The 15,473-nt window shown below is 40.2% G+C and overlaps 1 protein-coding gene across 6 annotated transcripts in view; it reads left to right on the top strand.

The window, feature by feature from the left end:
• CCNY (cyclin Y) overlaps positions 1–15,473 on the top strand; it is a 124,672-nt gene that overhangs the window by 69,601 nt on the left and 39,598 nt on the right. For 2 of the 6 annotated variants that reach the window (XM_048288958.1, XM_048289208.1), the window contains exons 2-4: positions 6,842–6,916; positions 11,455–11,466; positions 12,600–12,634. In XM_048288958.1, the coding sequence (XP_048144915.1) occupies positions 6,842–6,916; positions 11,455–11,466; positions 12,600–12,634 (122 nt within the window). Of the gene's footprint in view, positions 1–6,838; positions 6,921–11,454; positions 11,467–12,599; positions 12,635–15,473 lie in introns of those variants that run through there. The other 4 variants (XM_048289047.1, XM_048289290.1, XM_048289121.1 and 1 more) reach the window with 4 other exon arrangements.

Genomic DNA, 15,473 nt, shown 5'->3' with positions numbered 1-15,473 from the left:
CTTTTGTGCTTAATAATTTAAATATTGCTATTTCTGAAGATTTTATAGAACTTAGGCTTGAGGCCCTTGGGATCATCTGATCTGACCTGCATATGAATCATAAGCAAGTAACTTGCCTAAGTGATTCTTAAATTGAGCCGAAATACTCATGCTGGACTAAAGCCCAAAGATGTTTGTCTGAAGCAATCTTCTCAAAAGGGAAAACATCAAGATCAGTTGAGTGCATGTTCCTTGGGTGTGGAGCTTCACTGCCTAATTGTATTCCCTCTTAGCATCCAAGGTCATAATTAAGATCTTTCTTTCTGCTTTCAGTTTCCACTGTTTTTGTTATATTGTGTGCTAGGTTAGAGAGAGGTTTCAGTACTTACGAAGTTATATGTGAACTGCAGACACCTCCTAGTTTTCCTTTTTCTTCAGCTAAAGTTTCAACTCAAGACTCATTTGAAAGCATTTTCAGCAGTCTGAGTCTACACTCATCTAAACTTTCTTCTTACTCTTTTTGCTCTTTAAAAAGTGCAAACTGAGGCTGTGTCCAGTTTTTTTTGGTCTCACTAATGCTTTTTAAGATCTTGTTTTGAGATTTAAAATCTTGCCTGGGCTTTAGCCCAAGTCCGAAGCCAAACTTTTACAGTTCACTTCTTTTTATGGCCATATTTGAATGCAGCTGCTGTAGCTTTAGGAATTAAGTTTCTCACAGTGTGTGGGGTGAATCTTATTGGGGTCTTCTGGTGGTTGCCTTGAACTGCAGCACAGTTATGTACCAAATTAAGTTATATGCAAAATCTACTCTTTTTTTTTTTTTCCCTCAGAGAGCCATTTTATTTTGATGTGATGCATCAAAATGGCCATTATAATAACTTTTAATTTGGCTGCTGTGAAGCAAATAAGAGAATGCAATCTTAAGTATATTTGCATGCATTTGTAACTTCTTGTCCAAATCCTCCAAAATTGTGTGAATTCTGTTAGACACATGATCTCTTATTTGAAGTGTATGCGAGTCTGACTTTACCTTGACTAACCAAAAATTATGTTTCATTTAAATATGCAACTATCAGTCAATCTATAGATATGGATATGTGCATATGTACATGTATTTATAGACACAAACCTTTGGTTCCTAATCCTTAGAAGACAAAAGCCCTGAAATTTTCATGGAGTATCAGACTGTTCAGGTGTTTACAGGATGTGGGTTAAAATTTGAATAACTTAACAGTCCATGAATATTAAAAAAAACCCAAAACCTAACAAACTTGATTTTTGAACTAGGAAAAGATATAGAAAAATTCCAATTCTGTTTAACTGGAAAGAAAGATACAGTGAAAGATTTCTGCTTTGGACTATCTATGAGACCATGGCTTTTTCTTAAAAGCTGATTTTGGAATGCTGGGTAACTGTTGGAAGAGGTGCCCACTGTTAGTCTTTCATTTGAAGGCTGTGATGTGTTGCAGAGCAGACTGTTAGCAATGGAGAACATTTTTGTGCAGATTTCAAGACTTAAAATTCTGGCTCACATTTTCCTCTCTTTTGAATAATGGACTATTGCTTGTGTGAGTTTAAATCTCCTTTTATCTTTGACTCTTTCATTACAAAATGGGTAAACCTTTTGCTATTATTGCGGGTTTTCATGGTACTTTTCAAATACTAGGAAGAACTGTTAATAACACAAAAGCAGTATGAATGTACTATTTTCTTTAGGATGGAATTAACCTTTTTATGGATAATGCCCTTTGGTGGTGAGTTACTAGCTTCAGATACTGGTATATAATTTGATTTCTTTCTTCTGTAATGGGGTTTCTTGTTGCAGTGGGGATCCTGCAACACACATATATCAAACCAGGAGTCCCGTGGAAAGGAAATATATATGGACAGACAGATTCTTGCTAGATGTTTCAGAGATGTTTATTTCTCCAGCCGCATGGCCGGAGCTCTGCTCAGGAACTGTTCCAGTCACGGGACCAAGGGTCCTTCTGCCCGCGCAGGGAACACAAACCAACCAATGGGAACGAGGCTGAGCAGGGGCAGGGAAGCCCCGTGTCTGTGCCCTCAGGGCCCCTCTCCCAGGGCTACACGGCAGGGGAGGGACCCCAACACCTCACCCGTTCTATTTTAATAAAAGGAGAATGAAAACAACTGGATAAACATAACAAGAACAGTTTCAAGACAAAAAAAGCCACCCTCCTGAGTCTTTAAATGTCCAATCAGATTCTGTGGAACATCTTAGGGCTGACAGAAGGGAGACAGAACTCTGAGCATGCTTTGTGGGGAAACTGAGGCAGGAGAGGGTTTAACTTCTTCCCTCCCCCTTTTCATCCCCCACTCGGCATTGGAAAGGGATTTTTGGGGAAACAATTGGCAAAAGCATGGTTTTGTGAGGGAAACCATGGGTGAAAAAAGGGATTGGGAATACACTGGGGGTAATAGGACATAGGGTAAAAGGGAAAGGTGGGATTAGGAAAGGGAGACTGTAGGGGGGGTTTACAAGGGAGATACTGTCTAACATGACTACGATTTTTAGCATATATACTGCCTTTCACAGGAACACCATCAGGCCCAGTGACCTGCGATGCTTGTAACCCTTTTCTACCTCGTATAATTTTGAATTCCACTACCTCTCCATCTCCCAAGCTTGGGATGCATTTTTCAGGGTTATTCTTTTTAATAGCAGTTCTATGCACGAATATGTCTTGCTGGTTGTCACACCTTGTTATAAAACCATAATTTTGCTTAACATTATACCATTTTACTATCCCTGAGATCTTAGTTACTATGATCTTTTCCTTTTTCCGAGTGGCTGCTGTTTTCTGTCTCGCTGCGTCTTTGCTCTCTCCTTCGGTCGCTCCCGTGTTGGAATTGTCGGAGCTGCTGGTGCCTGCGCGCTCTTCCCGAGGTCGCGTTCGGGGCTGCGCGGGCCGGGCCGGGCCACGCCGCTCAGTTCTCCGTGCGTCGCCTCCTCTGGTCGCAGCTTCGCTGCCGCTGCCGGGCGCTGCACCCACGTCTCGGCCGGGCCCCCGAGCGACGACCCCCCCGCGCCCGGCTCCAGCGCGCGTCTCGGCCGGGCGCGGCTCCACTCCACCGCCATCGCCGCCCGCGCGCCGCCCCTCTCGGCCGGGCGTTCCCGGGGCTCGCTCCACCACGCGCTGTGCTGGGCCATTCGGGCACCGCCGGGTCCCGCCGCTCCCCGCTCCGCCACTGACACTGCGGCTCGCTTGGCTCCGCCCGCGCGCGGGAACTGCCTCGCTGCTGCTCGCAGAGCGCTCGGTGCACGTGGCCTGGGCCGCACGGTCCCTGCGCCACGCTTCCCTTTGCCAGGACACAGCTGACATTGCTCAACAGTCTCGGTAACTAAATAATATTCACGAAAATATTCTTCCATCGGCATATATTTTGACTCCAGTATTAACTGTGTCCAAACAGTTTTCCAAAAGCCCTTGGTAAGAATTAAATCCCAAGAAACATAGAAAAAGTTCTTAAACAACCATGCCAGGAAGTGTTTCAGTTCTTTTTGAGCTTGAATCAAGCTAAAATTTACAAATCGTTGTTCAAGAATCATTTTAAGTTTAAGATAAATGTCCATATGCGGCTCTGAGAGCCAAGAGTCTTCCCACGGTTCCTCCATAGTTTAGATATGGAATAGCAAAGCAAAACCAAGAAGAGGAATCCAAAGTTTCCAGGGTTTACTCACACAAATCAGTCGCTTAGGGATCGGGGATCGTTCTGCTCACAATTCTCCACCATTATGTTGCAGTGGGGATCCTGCAACACGCATATATCAAACCAGGAGTCCCGTGGAAGGGAAATATATACGGACAGACAGATTCTTGCTAGCTGTTTCAGAGAGATGTTTATTTCTCCAGCCGCATGGCCGGGGCTCTGCCCAGGAACTGTTCCAGTCACCGGACCAAGGGTCCTTCTGCCCGCGCAGGGAACACAAACCAACCAATGGGAACGAGGCTGAGCAGGGACAGGGAAGCCCCGTGTCTGTGCCCTCAGGGCCCCTCTCCCAGGGCTACACGGCAGGGGAGGGACCCCAACAGTTTCTAGTGACAAATCTGTTGCCATATTCAAAAAGACATTTGTTTTTAAGTTGTATGATGAATTAAGAACCACCTAAGAACCACCAGAGACTAAAATCTTACATGTTGTGAAACTTCATGCATTCTAATATTCCAGTGTGCCAGCAGTGGTGGCCTGGAGTAATGTGGTGCCACAAGTGGCCTGTGGGATTGCTTGGATTTGCTAACACTTTTCCCTGGACGAGCTGGGAGTGGCTGAGTTGCAGGTGCACACCACACAGTGCTTGCTTCTGCCTGTAAGACCTGTGCTGTTCCTCAGAGGGGCAGGGGGAGCCAGCCCCTCTCAGCAGCACCTGTCCCCTTCTGGCCACCATGTGCCGGGTAAAACAGCCTTTACCTTTCCCCATACCCATGTTCTCCTCCTCTGAGTTTTGTGCAGGCAGTTTGAGAAAGACAGATGGATGTGTTTGGTCGTTCCTGTTGCTGGGGAGGATGTGAGAGAAGGGATGTGGAGAGAGGAGGACGTGTGCTGCTCTGTAGGGTTCAGTGGTGGGAAGGAGCCACAGTTGCTCCCTGGCTGTAGGCTGCTGGCTCTGCCAAGATAATTAAAAATCCCTGGACTGTCTTCTGCAGCTGCTGAGATGGGGTTTTGCTGGCCGTCTTTCAGCTCCTGTCAGAAGAATAACAGTTTATCTTAGAGGCAGTGCTTTTTGGTAGTTCATGATATTTTTCAGAAAGACTTTTAAGTCCTCTGTTGGTTTACTGCTTTTGGAAAATAGCACCTTGCAGCACAGGAATCTTTGGGAGGTGCGACTTGACTAAGATGTTTTGGTAGTTGGTTTTCCTTTCTTTTCAGCCCTGCAAACAAACTGTGAACCTGTACCAGGTTGTTATTATTCCTCAAGCAGATAATTTTCTAGAAAAGAAAGAAGTGCTCTTCTGGTTTACTGTATTTTGCAAGCTGGATTCAGTTTCATATTTGTGATCCTATTTTATTGACTGAATTTGTACTGCTGTACTTTAAAGTATTTGCAGAAAAAATACCTGTAGTGGTTTAAAAAAGAAAAAGCACCTCTGTTTTTTCTGGTGATGTATTGTGCTATGTGATAAAAGACAAAAGAGGTGGATAATAGATAATGTATTTTGCATTTTTAAGTGCTGATTACTCTTCACATAACGAAGAGCTTGAATTTGGCTTAATAGAAAAGCCATCCTGAAATCGAAAACAGTCTTTACCAGCACTGTCTCAATGGGTGATTATTTTTTTCTTCTGTATGTCTAAATAAGATGCATAAAGGAACATGAAAACATTCTAGTTTATAGGCCTTTGAAGTCAGAAGTCCTAGCTCTGAACTTGTCTGTGATTTCTGGGAGGATCAAAATAGTTTTCCCTTGAAATCCCTAGATTCACTGTCCTTTGTGGCATTGATGATAAGGATAATAATAAGACCATTTGCAACTGAGGAGTTGCACCTCTGCATTTCTGGGTTCTTTCTTGTAGAGAGAAGATTCAGTTTTTTCCAGAAGTTGTGCCCAGGTTTCCAGCAGCATGTCAGGCTGCTCTTGTCATGGACTACAGAATGCAGCGAGGTGAAAAAGAATCCAAGAGAGCATAAAAGGGCAAAATACAAATAGGAAGTACATTTGTAAAGAGGTGTGTTGCGAGGAATAAAACACAGGGAAGTGGAAGACCTAGTAAATTATTAAATAAAAGGGAAAGGACAGCAGAGTATGGGCATGGATGCTGAAGGAACAGGCAAAGCTGTAGGCAGAAGAACTTGACCCTGGGACAAAAAGGCTTTGTTTTCTTTTCCTAAGACCTTGGGCTTAATTTCCAGTTTTACTGAGCTTTCACAAGGATGTGAAAGGGGAATAAGAGAATTTTAGAAAGGCTGGGATAATCACAGAAGATAAACATATCAGTGCTCATACGCAGTCTCACATAAATGCCTGCATCAAATGCAAGGGAGTGTGCATTTGGAGATAGAGAGAATGTAAGAGAACTAAGGTTCAGAAAGCCACACTTGGAGAGCAAGGAAATGCTAAAAAATTACATACTATTTTAGTAGCATGTTTTCCAGTGGATACAGGCATGTAAGCTTTAGCAGATTGTAGTGGAATGGAATTTGGGAACAAATAAATTCATAGAAGTTTGTATGATGTATGATCAATTTGAATTTGTAACTGGTGAATATCTTTTAGGACTGGTTTGGTGGTTTTTTGTTTTTTTTTTTAGTTGTGGGGTTTTTTTGCTTCTTTTTTTCAAGTTGTCACAGCAAAGAGAATGTTAATCTGTGAAGGTTCCAAGTTTTTTTTATCTTGACCGTATAAAACACTCTAGCCTAGATTTTACTTGTTTACATTCAGTTGCAATAACTACTTTTTTTAAAATCATGCCTAATCTTGGAAACCTGTCTATCTGTAGAGGGTTGTGTATTTGTTTGTAATACTTAATTATTCAATAATTACATATAACAAGCTGTGTTCCTGTGCCAAGCTGTGGCTTTGGGGCATGGTGGGAAGAAAGTGATGGTAAATGGGAAATTCCTGACTTCTTGTGTACCAACTTCTCAAGCTGTTTTATCTGTTTTAATCCAAAAGCAGCCCTTAGAACTGAAGTCTAATCCCAAAGCTGTGTTGATGCAAATGATTTGCATGCCAAAAAGAACCACTTGTGCAAGGAAGGATAAAAAAGTGAGCCTCAAGATGGATTTTGTTTTACAGTAGCTGCTTAAGTATGTAAACTTGGTGTTATTAAAAAGAATGAGAAAATCTGTGTCTGCCATTGAATAATCATAAATATTTTTTGTGCTGTTCTTTCTTTCCAGATTTGAACATGGAATTCAACCCATCAGATCATCCACGGGCCAGTACGATATTTCTCAGTAAATCACAAACAGATGGTAGGTTACTGAATTTATTACAGTAGTTATCTCTAAACCCTTTGTTGAATGCATGTGATAGTCCTTTAATATGTAATTTCCCCCTCTTCCCCAAAAAGAGGCATTTAGAGGCATCATGTTAGAGTTTTAAATAGTCACACCTTTAGCTAATTGTCTTGTATGACCAGTAGTACAAATATGGATGAAGCTTAATATAATAATATTTTTTAAATATTTTTTTCTAAATCCATAATTTTTTGTCTAACTGTTTCTTAATTTTTTTAAACTCTGATCATTAGGCTTCTGAAAGATGTGTAGAAAGTATTCTTTTAGAAAATGCCAGTTTATATTAGCTAAGAAGACATTTCCAGGGTTTTTCTGATATAGATGATACTGTAAATGAGTTCAGTACTAGATTTTCTTAACAAAATAACTCCCATCCTACCCAAACATTCTCTCCTCTTCTCCTCTCGTTATGGATTTGATATAATCATGTTTGTCTGGAGTTACGTTGGTTTTCTTTATACATAGACAAAATGATCTCTAAAATTAACATTGGTTAAACAAGTCTCCTGACAGAGTTAGTAGAATAGAAGCCATTTACTGTGGCTCTTTTGTTCCCTGTTGGACATGTATGACATGTTGGTTTAGAAATAAATGAATAATGGATGCAAAACACATTATTTTCTAGCAGGACCTTCAAAGCAGTTCCTGCATTGTAATTCTGACTGTTCAATATGAATTCTTTGTCCTCCTTTCTGCTGCCTATAAATGCTGCTTTTGATTTACATAGTAAATTGCAGTGTCAAACACATCACTTGAAAAATAATGTAGTTTTCACTTACTGTGTATTTTTTGCTAGTTTTTGAGCATGACTAGAACAAAGAGGATATACATTTAGGCCCTAATTGAAGAGTTGCTTATGTGAGTACCTCCTTTGACCTTGAGATTGTCCTTCTGAATTCAGCCCTGGTTCTGTCAATGCCTCATTACATGGGTTTGGATGTGATTTACCATACTAACCTGGTTTGGTAGTCTGTAAAATGAATATGATAATATTTCCATAGTTGTATTGTAAAGATTGATGTCTATTTTATAATGGTTTTGCAGTGTGTTGAAACTGTCTAATCCCGTATGGATGCTACTTGTTTCTTGTTACAGCCTGTTGAAAGAAAGGACAAAATAGACCCAAGTCCAACAACTAAAATTTTGACCAGACCGGATGATTATTCTTACTTGTAATAATATCAGTTAATTTATTGCAGTATGGAGTTAATTTTAAGCATTTTATAAAAATGTTTATACCCATGCTAGAGTTGATCTATGAAGCTTTGTTCTAGTTTAAGTAATGTGAAGAACATATTTTTGAGTAAGAACAATGGATTTAGTGAAACATTATAGAAATGTTACCAATGGGAGTGTAAGATCTGTTCAGCTGTCCTTGGTACACTGGAAAAAATACAAAGGCTATTTTGTTTGTACAAAAATAAAAAGATTCTGCAAACATTTATCTACTGATCTATTGCCAAGAACCATCATGTTCTGGTGGGACAGCTCCCAGTACTAAGCGTTTTGCTTGGCTGTACTTTGGGCCCCTTGTTGAACCAAGTGAGCTGTAGGAGTTACCACACTGTTCAAGGATGTTGCCTAACCAAAATGCTATAAAGTGCTTGTTAAAGGGAAAATAGAGGGATTTTTTAGGGCATGTAGGGTTGTAATCTGACAGGTTGCTGTGGAATCTAGGGGACCCTCAAGACTTCTTCAGACGATGTAGAAGAGGAGAGCTGAGCTGGCTATTTTGAAAACACCTAACTTGGGCAAATAATTGCTCCATTACTTTAATAGTATTGGGCTGGTAAACCTTCCTGTTGACTGTAAGTGAGAATACTTCTGTAGATAAGACCTGTGGACATTGAAAATACACATTACACAATACACAGAAAGTCCAGTGGCATCAGGATTCAGGGTTTCATCCAGGATCTGGCTCTGGCTGTGAGCATACATCTCATGGTTTTACAGTGGGAAGTGGCCAAGTCCATCACTAGGTGCTAGAGTGACTTGGCAGTGTTACCTTCAGGCAGTTCCATCTTTGGCTTTCTAGTAACCCTGTGCTCTTTGAGCCTCACTGATAGTCTTATAGTATTCTCCTGGCATAGGAGCTGTGCTTGACCTTCTTATGATTAGCATGTGAGCGGAGAGCAACAAATACAATGAGACAGGATGAGGCATCTCCGTTTATTATGTGGTCTTTAATTGTCTTTGTTCTGTGAAGCCTGGATGCCATGCTAAGCATGTAATTCATCAGTAGTCTGAATGAATCCTTAATTACCTGAACATTCAATAAATCTGTAGAAAAGTTAAAGTCACAATAAATATTAATTTGATTCCTAACTAGAGAAGCTTTTCTAAATGTTTCCATCTCTTTTGGGAATTTTCTAGGTTGTGTGGAATTCTTCCTATTTAGGGAGCTAGTACAGAGTATTACCTGTTATGTTTTTAACTTCTGTGAGTGCTTTATGCAAGATCTCCCTCATTTGGTGAGCTTGGCCAGTGAGCTGTGGGTGATTGGAAACCCATGTGCTATTTAGTGTGTGGCCGTGATTAACGCAGGGTTTCCGAACAGCACTCCCAACAATGTAACTGCCTTTCCTTTATGGTAGCAAGAAGGCAATGTTTGCTCCTCCAGGGTGCTGGTAATGGTGTTTCCTGTTGGTGCTTTCCAGCTGTGCCTCTCTCCTAACTTAGATTTGGCTTTACACATTCAATGTATGGGCTAAATTTTGCAGTATCAGTGCAACAATGAGCTTCAGACAAATAAGATTTTGAAATTGTGTTTATATATGTGTATAGAAGTGGAGTAAGCTGGTTTTACTCTTAAATGTTAGCTAGGACCAGTCTTCTCAGCTAAAAGAAAAATAGATGAGTTGCCAATAATGGCTGGTAACTCCAACTTCCAAAACGCAAGATGTTCTTACAGTTGTAATCCTCAAGGATTTTGTCTTCAATCCTGATATGGCTAACATAAAAATAAGTCTATAGAAACTGCACAGTGAAAGTTTTTATTACAGCTCAATGAAAAATACATATATATGTACATATACACACAGGTGCCTCTGGGTGTGTGTATTTCCTCAGTCTCTTTTAATTTCAGGATACTTTCCTCCTATTGCAGAAGCTCAGTAATAACAGTCGAAAGTGCCTGCAGCAATAGGAACAGGTCGTTGGCCTTAGAATGAGGAAAACTAAGACAATTTGGCGCATCTCAGGCTCCATGTGAAGAGTTCCATTACAACTTTGAAGTTTTAAATTGTTTAAAAAAAGTAGAAGTTTAATTGTTTAAACTTACTCCAAATCTGTTCAGCTTCACGTCATCAAAACCTCATGCCTGAAACCCAAAATCCTGGAGTTGCAGTTAGGAGTTTATGCTGCAAAATGCTAGTTAATTCTAACATGATGGTCTGGCCTGCTGCAGACCATATGAGCAGCAAAGCATTTTTAAACTGACTGAAGCCAAGTGATGGAATTACCTCTTTACAGTCATTTTGCCTTGTGCAATAATTGGCTTCCCCTTGTTTAAAGGGGGGGTTGTGATTACAAAAGAGAGTGGTTGTGACAGAGTGGGTTTCTGCTCTGCCCAATTCTCCACTGGCATGTGTTTTGGAGAGAGTTGAGCCTTACACTATGGCAGAGTGAGCCACAAGCACAGAAAGAAGCGGCTGCCTTCCTGTAGTGTCTTACCTGAGAGTCCAGGCTAAATGAATTTCTGTTATATGGAGAGATAGGGAAAAGAGGTCAGCCTGGTGCTTGCAAAGCTGTGCACAAGAAGTGCTTGGAGCAGGCAAAAGGGAGGGGTGTATAAATACGTTAACATATTCTTCTGGAGACTGGAAATAGCAAATGGGATTGAGCTGTGAGTAATATTTGTACTTTGGGAAATAGAGGGTTGTACCTTCATGGGGAATTGAATAAAGGATACAAGGGAAAATACAGAAGAAAAAAACTAAGGGGAATAAAGGTCATTAAAATGGAATTTGGAGTATATGTGCAGGCTGTCTTTGTAGGATTTGAAGAACTTCGAATGCGGTATAATTGTGATTAAACAATTATATACTTATATTTTATATAATTATATAAATGTAATTATATAAAATACTTAACTGTGTTCAAAATTTGACAGTTAATAGGAGTTAACTTTGAGTTATGTACTATATTAGGCTTGCACACAGCTTATCATGATTGTTTGTTGCCTGTACGTTACAATATGTGATTCTAGACAAATACTTTGGCTGTTCTCAGAAGTATCTACCATAATTTTGTTGTTTCTCTGTAGAAACATATTATGTGTTTTTCTGGTGCTAAATGCAGTGTGTGGAACTTAAGTGTAGTGCAGTGTTTTAGCAGGATTTCAAGCAGTTTAACAATTTACTAGATCATCAGAATTTTTCTGCTGTTCCTGTTTAATTCTGTTTCTTATACAATGTCCGTAATTGTGGATCTGAGCATATTCTAAGTGACATGGCTAACATCTGTCATGTGTGATTCTCCTTTCTGCTCCCTGGGAGGAAAATTATGTAAGGATTTTTCAAAGTTTTTTCTTATTTTTTAATTTTCATTTTATGTCTGCATTAAACACAATTATTTCACAGTATTCACACATACAGCCTTGTTTATGTGAGATTGCTTGCTTATAATAAATCACAAATAACGGCTTCTCATCCAACAGGGAATGAACAGGCTATCCCACCATTGTGAACTTTCTTATTTTGCTAAGTGCATTGGGTTGCCATAGCTTTCAAATCATGGTGCACCAAAGTGCATTTAATCACCTACAGCATGAAACCATTATTATTTTAATCCTGCAGTTTGATTTATGTGTTAGTTGCCTCCAGACTTGTATCCTAAATGCTGTGGTATTTTCACTGGAACAGAGCTCCGCAGGCTCTCTATGGGGTGAGTTAATTGGGGAAGTGCTTTAAAAAAATGAAATAAGAGTATATTTAATCAGCTGTAATAAGCATTTGCCTGACAATTAAGACTTTATACATCTATCTCCCTTGTTGTTGATATTTACTTTCTGACTGTTTTGGCTAATTGTGGTGCTTGTGGTGACTGGTCCATACTCACCAAAGAAATACATTTTCATTGTTACATCCAACACAAGTAATAGTTTCAGGCTTGTGCCTTATAGAAGGCAGTGGTGTAATCCATACGGTTTCAAGGCTCCTCTGTGGGAGTTAGTGCACAGTAAGCTATGATGACAATTTGCTAAGTCCGTGGTGTAGCTCTTTAGGTGCTTTCATACCTGCAAAGTAGTGTAGGCCACTTTGCAGCTAGGTACCTTGCATGAAGGCACCAGTGGCTTAGGAGTACCCACACAGAGAACTGGGGAAGAATGGCCAAGCCACTGCTACCTTGGACTGCAGCTTACTGCATATTAGCTTGCCCATGCAGACCAGTGCCTGCTGAAGTACCCAAATGGATGAGAACTTTAGCCCATCACCACACTAGTGAGCATAAATGCCTTTATGCATACAGATATATGTTCCTTCTGTGTTTGCTATATAAATATACTTGGTTAGTGCAAAAGGAATTATAATGTTGCACATAGATAGTCTCCTGTTCTTTTTATTATAAATGGTATATAAGAAGCTTAATCGGGAAAAATAGTCATGTAATATTTCTATCATATTTTGTGTTTTTGCAGTGAGAGAAAAACGCAAGAGTCTCTATATAAACCACGTAAGTGAAAATGCCTCGCTATGCAGCTTTCTCCTTGTTGTCTATATTATACAGTAAATGAGAGTTATCACACATGATTTCCACATTGCTGAGAGGGTGCTGATGCTCCACATGTCTGTTCTGCATCAGGATCCTGAAGTATAGGCCTTGACTATTGAGTTAGTGGAACAAATCTGTTGAAGACAGTATCATGCTCACAATCCGTGTACGTAGGCAACTGGTATCTGGGGAAAAGAGCTGCACACACTGGTATGATTTTTAAAATTACTACAGAAACTCTTGAAACTGTAGATTACATTTGTATGCAAGTTTGCACTGGCAGGGAGCTCTACAGCATTTGATACGTGCACAGTTGTTCTGAAGTGCCTGACCAGTGTTGATGCAGTGTAACTGTGGATTCACATGTGGTACATGCTGAGTGTGAAGATGGAGGTTTGATATGCTTATGTACCCTGGGCATTTTTCAGTTCAGTTCCCTTCTGTTTGAACCAAATTCTCAGTGAAGCTGAGGGCAAATACCCTGTAGCCTGCTTTGAATACAGGACCAGGCTCTTTGCCTCAGTTAGCATTGTTTGTACTGCTGAAGCACCTGGAACCAGTGTGGTTCCAAGTATGTGAAGCCTTGTGCTGAAATATTTGGAGTCATGTCTCTGTGAAATTGAAAAGGGAAAGAACTAATTGTCTACCAAATACTATTTGCCTTCAAGGTGAATGGGGAGAAGTTCTCTAGTTTTTCTCGATCTGGAAATATAAGCTGTCATTTCATTTTTAAGACACTACAGCTGCTGAAACAAACAGATGTGGTTTATACCCTCTTCATCTCTTTGTGCTGGGGTGAACATTTGTCTAGCTCCAGATAAACTGGATTGGGGCACAAATGCAGGTGGATTCAGCTGAAAGCTAAAATGGGGCTCCTAATTGTGATTCAGTCCAGGGCTCACACCTGCAGAAAGGGAGGGAGCCACAAGGGCAGGAATGACCTGCTGTGTGGGGTGAGAGGGCAGGACTGCTTCATTTGTTGATAGAACTGGTTGGTGTTGAGTATTTCTGAAACTACTGAATGGCTTCCAAAGCAAGGTGAGATTTTCAGTTTCCCAAGAGTTAAGATTCTGAGAAGTCACGAGATAGTGTGAGGCTTACAAAGCCCTTAAAGTTGCCCTCTCTAGGCTAGCAGATGTTCTTGGTCCTCATCTGTTGCAGTGGGGATTCTTGCAACACATGTGTCAGACAACGAGGCCCGTGGAAAAGAATATATGGACTGATTCTTGGTAGATATTAAAATGCACATTTATTTCTACAAAAAAAAAAAGTGTATGATACAGAAGAAATGATCACTCATCTTCTATTCCCCTGCAAAACATTCCCATTGTTTATAGTGCATGTGGGGGTAGTTTGCAGAGCAATTGTCTTGTTATAAAATTACTTGGAAAGCCAGTGCCCTGGGTTCCTGTAAATCTAATAATGTGTGCTCAGTACCAACCATTTCATATGTAAAAATTGTTTTCTGGGTTAGGCAGACTGAGTTTCCTCCAGCAGATTAACAAAGATGACTATTTGGATGCTGCTGGAAGCACACTATTGCAAACCTTGCTATAAAATGTTCTTAGGTTAGGCTGGACATGTTGCAGAAAAGGGAAGGGTGATCATAGCACTGAGGAGTTGTGTTGTTGGGAGCTCAGTATAGCAGCATATGCAGTTGATGTGCTAAGTGCTGTACCTCTTCTTAATTTCTGTTTTGTTTTTTCCCCCCAAGTGCCATTCAAAGTATTGGCTGAGGTTGCAGTACTGTAAACTTCCTCAGTGATTTACTGCTACCTTAAGTCTGACTTCTTTGTACTTATAAAGTACTTCTGAATTACAAAGCTAAAAATGAACCTTTATGAAGCTGGAGTCCTTACCATGGCTTTCTCTCTGTCTTTACAAGTCAGTTAAGTTTTTTTAGACAATACTCATAGATAAACTGTATTTTCAGGCATGTCCCTGTAATTTGTTTCTTCAGCACACCTGTGAGTATTCATTCAGCACCTCCTAAATCTTCAGTGTGCTAAAGCTGGTGCACAAACTGGTGATCATTTTCGAAGGGGTAGCTGTGGCTTATAACTGGAACTGTGTTTAGGTTTTCAGACTGCAGGGAACCATCATGGTTTTCCTAGACCACCTTGTTGGAAGAAATTTAAGGAATTACTTAGATTTAACAGTTGTATGTGACAAATGATGGGTCTTATTTACGTGGTACATGGGTTTATGATATACCCTATTGACTAATCAGCTCTTTTCCACTGTTTCTCAGTGTGTGCTAACAGGAGCTATTGCTACTCGTCTGTTCCTCTGTTGATGTGAAGTGCTGGGTCCCCACGTCTGCTCTGGAGGAAACATGCCAGAGAACATAAATTCTGTAGTGTTCTTTTGTCTTTCTTTTAAAAGAACTCCTCACCATAATTCAGTGCTTTTTTCTTTTGTGGTTTTTCCATGATGTCATCTTTTTGTTGTTGTTTTTGATGCCTATTCTCCTTTTGTGATAAATAACCAAGATGAGCAACAAAATATTTTTATCTTTTTGTGTAGTATCTGCTTAACTGGTTATTTTGCAGCCAGAGTTGAATTTCTCCCAAGTGATATGGGGGGGCTGGTTAGAAAGAGAAGTGTCAAAAAAAGTTGTACTTTTTTTTTTAACTGCTTACCAAATTCTGTGTAGTAACAGATGAGAATAGTAGTTTATACAAATGCAGTTTTGAAATATTACTTATAAAAAAATGTAATATTGACTGTTCCTCATTTAAAAATGTACTTTCTTAGCATGACCACACCACTGTTCCTTTCCTTTCTCACTTGCTTTTGT

Source organism: Corvus hawaiiensis, chromosome 1 (assembly GCF_020740725.1).
Source record: "Corvus hawaiiensis isolate bCorHaw1 chromosome 1, bCorHaw1.pri.cur, whole genome shotgun sequence".
Taxonomy (NCBI): domain Eukaryota; kingdom Metazoa; phylum Chordata; class Aves; order Passeriformes; family Corvidae; genus Corvus; species Corvus hawaiiensis.
This window is presented reverse-complemented; position numbering and strand designations above follow the sequence as displayed.